Genomic DNA, 6,275 nt, shown 5'->3' on the forward strand with positions numbered 1-6,275 from the left:
CTTGTTGTGGATTGCATTGTGTCCTCCAAAAACATGTGTAAATTAGCCCCTGGTACCTGTGAATACGACCTTATTTGAAAATTATTATTTGTGTTAAAATTGCCTACAATATTCAGTGCTGTAACATGCTATACCATCTAGGTTTTTGTAAGCATGTGCTATGATGTAGACACAATGACAAAATTGCCTAAAAACACATTTTTCAGAATGTATCCCTATTGTAAAGCAATGCATGACTATGTATACACACATGTGCACACACACACAACAGTTCAGCTCAGTTATAAAGCTATTTTTCAAATTACAAAAGAAAGCATCATATGTTCTACTCTAATTGTTACCTTCTCTACTGAGAGATCATGTGAAGAGGAAAGATAAAACACCAAGATTGAGATGAACTGAGATATAATGTGACAAGTCAGGTTGGGGAATATGGGCAAGCCATTTACTGTACTTACCTGATTTTTAATTTAACTTGTAAAGTAATATCTAAAATTCCCTTGAATGTTGTTAATTCTATTTTTTCTGTAATTTTATTTAAATGTAACTATTTAGAAACATATTTAGTATATGAGGCAAATTACCTATTGTTTTATTCTTTTAATGTTATAATACTAAATATATATATTTATACTTAGGAAATGAATTTATGGATTGAGCTGTTTTAATTTTTTAGTAATATTTTATAATTGGTCATTTACTAATTGTAAGTCTGTTTTCCATTGTATACATTGTACATACAAGAACATTAAAATAATTCTGTGAAAATAAAGTGTAAGCTTCTTTTGTTTTTATTCCTGTTACTAAGCTTGTTTCTCTGCCTCTCTGCATGCACCAACCCCCATACTCTTAGTTTTAAAGTCTCAGCATACTAATAAAAGTGGGATATCTTCTAGGGACCTTGATTCCACGAGACAGTGATTTTTATTATGTCTTAATTATTTTTCATAGGAGTGCTTCATTTAGATTACTTTCTAACACTCCCCAGTTATAACAAGATGATAGGTTTTTAAAATTAAAAATTCGTCACTTATTTCTTATACTATTATTTCTTATGGTGAACTGTTTACCATGCCTTTGCCCATGTAAACACTGTAAAATTATCATCATTGCAAGATGAACAAGTATTGTTATTGCACAAATTCTTATCAAGAGAAAAAGAAAATGGCTTGGTATTCAAGTTTTTCCATGGGTTTAAAAATGCACAAGAACCTAGCAACTTTGGAGGAAACCCAGCTTACTTTTTTTCTGATGCAACCAGAAGATTGCAAATCAATACTTACCATTAACGTTTTAATTGAGAATTAACATCACCATAATTGAAGATGAGGATGAGCACCTTGATGTTTAGGAGGGGGCTATTTGCTTGGGGAGGTCATTACACTGGAAAGCACAAACAATGGAAGGGGAAAACGCAAATCATGTGTTTCCTTGGGCAAGGACATAAAGTAAACACTTGAATTGGTAGTCAACTATAATCTGCTTCTAGAGCCAGCAATTCTGGCAACACTACACTTTGGATTTATAGCAAAGCACACAAGTAGCGGTGACTTTGAAAACAAAGGATAAAAGAACCAAGGGAAAAGTTACAAGTTCTTAAAGATCCGTGTCTCCTTCCAGGAACGTAAGGATCTTTCCCTCAATCTAAAAGCAGAATGCACTCTTGCTGCTTACGCCCAGCATGCCCTCAGCTGTTCCTAATTACTCCCGGAGGACGCCAGTGATATTTGAGTCTGGGTTATCAACAATCCTTATTTTTTTTTTTTTTATTTTTTTTCCCCTGGGATTTCAAACCAATATACTCCCAGCCTGAACAACACAGAAGATTTCCTTTCCATTTTGGTAGAAATTATTTTTTAATGTAAATTATATTGTGTTCTATTTGTTTCCAATGTCTTGAAAAGCTCAATCACTTCTCCAAATCCTCCAGAATAAACATAAGAAAATATCACTCCCCAGCAATACCTGGTCCCCTAATATCACCATCCTAAAGGCACTTCCACTTCCTCTATCTTCAGGGAAGGAGTGTGAGTTCTGATTTAGCTCCTCGGTAGATTAGAGGGAATTTAGAGGAAGGGGGATTTCTTCAGAAATCGTCAGTTACACAAGTAAGTTCCTCTTGGTTCCCTGTTTCATCAAAAGTGAAAAACTGTTCACAGGAGTTCCCATGTCCCCTGTTTCCCTATGCGTCACTAGAGCCAAGAGAGGACTCCGCCAGCAAGGTACCCTCTGCTCTGTCCCGCAGACCACAGTCCCCGACCTTCACCCCATTGTTTGTGCAATGTGCAGAACTGGAGCCCAAAGCAGCGGGCTCAGGATCACCCTCCAGGCCCGGCGGGCCCACAGACTCCTTCCTTGGCTGGGAAGAGGGGCTCTTGCGAAAGCAGAGCTTGACAAGCCCCAGCACTGTCATGGTCAAGATCACCAACACCACTACTGCTGTGCTCACAAATATGAAGACCACGGCGGAGGAGGTGTCAAAAACCTGAGGAGTGGCAGAGGAAATCGTAGAATTAAACTTCGAAATCACGCTCCCTGATGGGGTGATGGTGGCCTTTGACTCGGCTTGAAGGGACATTTGAAGGGTAGACATCGTGCTCTGTGATCCCCACCGCGGACTCTCGGGAATAGATGTTACTGAATTGTCTTGTTCAGGGACAAGTGGTATCTCTCCCGGCTTCTCGTCGACCCTGATTGACCACGTTCTCTGCTGCACGGGGCTGGTTGCAGTGGCCGGCGGGAGCCTAGTGGACACCCTGGTCCCCACGAGGGTCGGCTGTCCTCCCCCACTGGTCACGCAAGAGCGGCCGTCCTTCCCCAGCTCGAAGCCGGTAGCACATTCGCATGCAAAACCTCCCAAGTCGTCTAGGCAGTTAGGGAGCTCTGCGCACTTGCCAGCACGGAGGTACCTCCCGGGGCAGGGACACAACACATCCCCTGAGGATAGTTTGTCCCAGCGAGCGCCGATTTCGTCCGCGATGCAAGTAACTGAGATCGGAAGCTGTCCCCCGCAGAGCGCACTCACCTTGGTCCCAGGTGGACTGAAGTCCAGAGCGGCGCTGTACAGCTGGAAGGGCGCGCGATAGCTCAAGTTAGAGGCGGCCCCGGGGCGCGGCGCAGGACACAAGACCTCAAACTGGTACTTGCACAAGTAGCCGTTGGCGCGCAGATGGCATCGCATCTCCTTCCAGCCTGCGGGTTCGACCCCACCGGTGGCCTGGAGTACCGCGCATCTCCGCGCGGTGCAGGAGCGTTGGGGCTCCTCCACCCACTGCAGCGTGTCGCTTTCGAACCCGCCGGCGTCGGAGGAAAGCCAGGAGAAACCCCGCAAAGGCTCGTTCTCCAGGGTGCATTGGGAACGCCCGCGCTCCAGTGCGACCCAGAACAGCAGGTCTTTGGAGCCCCCTCCAGGCCCTGGGCCTGCCCGCAGGAGCGCGAGAACAGCGCGCAGCTCGGCGCCCCCACGCACAGTGCTGAGCGCCCCACCTCGCAGGTTGCAGGCCTCCTCGGCCGCCTGCCGCTTCATGGTAGCGTGGTGCAGGCTGTAGCAGGCCCCCGAGGCCGAGCAGCCAGCACGGTCAGCAGTGGGGTGTTCGCCACCGCCCGGCCCGAGCCAGAGCGCCTGCCAGAGGAGGCACAGGGCGAACGCTGGCCTCATTCTCTGAGGCCCCGCGCGCAGAGCTGCTCCCAACTTGGATCTGTCACGCTCGAGGACGCGGAGCAGTCTCTGGAGCGCGGTCACCGCCCTCTACAGCTGGCTTCCCCAACCCGATTCCCCCTCCCTTCCCCTCCGCCCTCGCTCCCGACGGACCCCCCAGCTGCCAAGAATCCCCCCACGGGCCCAGCGGCCAACAGCTTCCCTTAGGCCGAGACAGGAAATGTGTGCGGAGCGCTGCCAGGCCCCGTGCAGCCCTGATTTATTCTGGGGTCAGGAACACAGCTGGCGCCGGGGCACAGAGGACGCAATCGACTAGAAGGTCAAACACCCTGCTTAGAGCAAGAGGAGAAACTCGCCACTGGGATGAAGTGTGTGGTTTTTCTCGGTTCAGGGAGTTTCATCAGGACCGCAGAACCCATAACACGTAGGCGAACATAGGCAGGAAGGACTGGAGAAAGGAACTGGCTTATGATTGTAAGACCACGCCCGTCTATTGTGTTTCTGTCCGGAGCTGTGGAATTAGCGTCAGAATAATTCGTAGACGGCTCCAATGTTCGGTAGGCCTGTGCCTGTGGGAGAAAAAATAACCTCGTGAAACAACTTAGCATCTCCTTTCGCCACCAGAGGCAGCGCTATTTAACCGCATATCTCTCTTTGGGTCTCTGCTTCTCTATTATGTCTAGAGATTTCAGGCGTGCTAACTGCTAGTTAAAGAATTTGGAGTTGTTTGGGTATTTTAAATGGGAAATTTTGCTTCTTCCATCAGCATTTGCTTTAGAAGTGGTCAATTATAATTTGGTGTTTTTCAGTTCCACTTGTTTCTCTTTGAAATGGACCATATTGATTCATTAAAGAAAGGAAATATATTTCTAGGACTAAATGAAAAGTAATGGCCATAGATCTTACTATTAGGTTGTTAGCTTTCCTTGCCACTATATTGGTTCATAAATTCTTCAAGTTTATAGGTTATACATAAGTGAGTTCGTGGCCTTATAAATATTCGAGAACAACTGCTCTATGTGTGATTTTAGCCTTGAACTATTTTAGTATCATTTTCTCCTATGATTGAGTGGCAGCATTTATAATAGTAAGTTGTAAACATCCCCTTTAAGGAAAATTAGAGTTCAACATCCTTAAGATATTAAAATGTTTATTCCATTATAATGAATATTGTATACTGTCAAAAAATATCTTGTAGTTTCAAAGATGGGTGAGCCAATTTCTTCAGAATTCCGGTGGGTGTTTTGTTTTAATATAAACATTTCAATTCAATGGGAAGCAGCAAGGAATTAAAGATGAATAAGGAAAGTAAAGGTTAAAAACTGTACTGTTATGAAAGGATTTCTTGTTAGCAATTTAGACAATTCAGTATCAGTTTAGGAAATATATCATCTATCTTGGTTCATAATGGCCAAATACGTTGCAATCAGAAATACATAAAGAGTTTCAGCTAAGGTCTCTTAGAGATATCTGATGCTTTTAAATATCTTTAATCAGAATGAAAGTTGTCATTCCATGAAGAAGGCATATAAACTCACTTTGTTGTACTGCATTCAGGTTAATGAGGGGTGGGAGGGAAGGTTTCAGGATCACATCTGTATGCTTCCATCTTATGTTTACCATAATTCTCATTTTTCTTTCCTCCGGGAAATTCCTTGTATCTTAACAAACAACAGTAAACCCATGAGTCATCATCACACTTACCTTGCTTTTGCTGAGGTAGACATTTGCACTAGGATTTCTCTCCTGCCTTTTCTATTTCCTGATTTAAAGAACATTCATCAGTTCTTCTCTTCAGATGTCTGAGAATCACCTTAAATGTGGCTTTGCATTTAAATTAGGTAACTTAATGTCTTATAAGAAAGAAACATGAAAATCCAGAAATCGAATTGAATGGATTTTAAAAAATACTTAGTCACTTGGGCCAGCTCTCTACAGACCATTGCACTCTTATGACTGTGTTTGTAAATGTGTCCATGTAGCACAGTACTTTTAATAAAATCTTTTTCAAACTTAAGTAGTCAATGGAAATTTCTTAGATATCTTTAAAAATTATTTGGGATGAGATGAGATGTCTATAGTAAGAAAGAATGAATGGCTGGAAAGCTTACAGTAAATACATGATCTCACTCCCTGACATTCTGTCTAGGGAAGTGGGATTATACATTGGCCATAAGGACTGTATATCAGAGTACTGACCATGACTATGACCATATCATGGAATGACACAAGAGTTAGAAAAAAGTAGCTCAAAGTAGGACATAAATAGTTTTGCAATTAGTTTTAAATATACAGTTTATCTGACCAAATTAGAAATGGAGGAAAGTTTCTATTTTAAAATAATATTTATTAAGATAATAATACAGAACCATTTTACCCCCACTGGATTCCAAATGCCTAAAAATCTTATAATACTAAATGTGAATCTATTGGCTCTTTTACATGTTTCAGATTAGAGCAACCACTTTGGAAAAATTGACATTTTTTTCACTAAAATTGAATATTTGTAAACTCTAGCACTTCCATGGTAAGATATAAAACTAAGAGAAATTTTTACACATGTACAACAGAAGATATGTAAAAAATGTTTATAGTGACACTATTCATATTAACAAAA

The 6,275-nt window shown here is 42.7% G+C and overlaps 1 protein-coding gene across 1 annotated transcript; it reads right to left on the reverse strand.

Annotated features, from left to right (window-relative positions):
- Positions 1–1,741: 1,741 nt before the first annotated feature.
- Positions 1,742–5,670, reverse strand: CLEC14A (C-type lectin domain containing 14A). Its single transcript, XM_001091540.5, has one exon. The coding sequence runs from the start codon at positions 3,656–3,658 to the stop codon at positions 2,183–2,185; it is 1,476 nt and encodes a 491-aa protein (XP_001091540.4). The 5' UTR covers positions 3,659–5,670; the 3' UTR covers positions 1,742–2,182.
- Between the last annotated feature and the right edge of the window lie 605 nt (positions 5,671–6,275).

This window comes from Macaca mulatta, chromosome 7, assembly GCF_049350105.2.
Source record: "Macaca mulatta isolate MMU2019108-1 chromosome 7, T2T-MMU8v2.0, whole genome shotgun sequence".
In the NCBI taxonomy this organism is placed as follows: Eukaryota; Metazoa; Chordata; class Mammalia; order Primates; family Cercopithecidae; genus Macaca; species Macaca mulatta.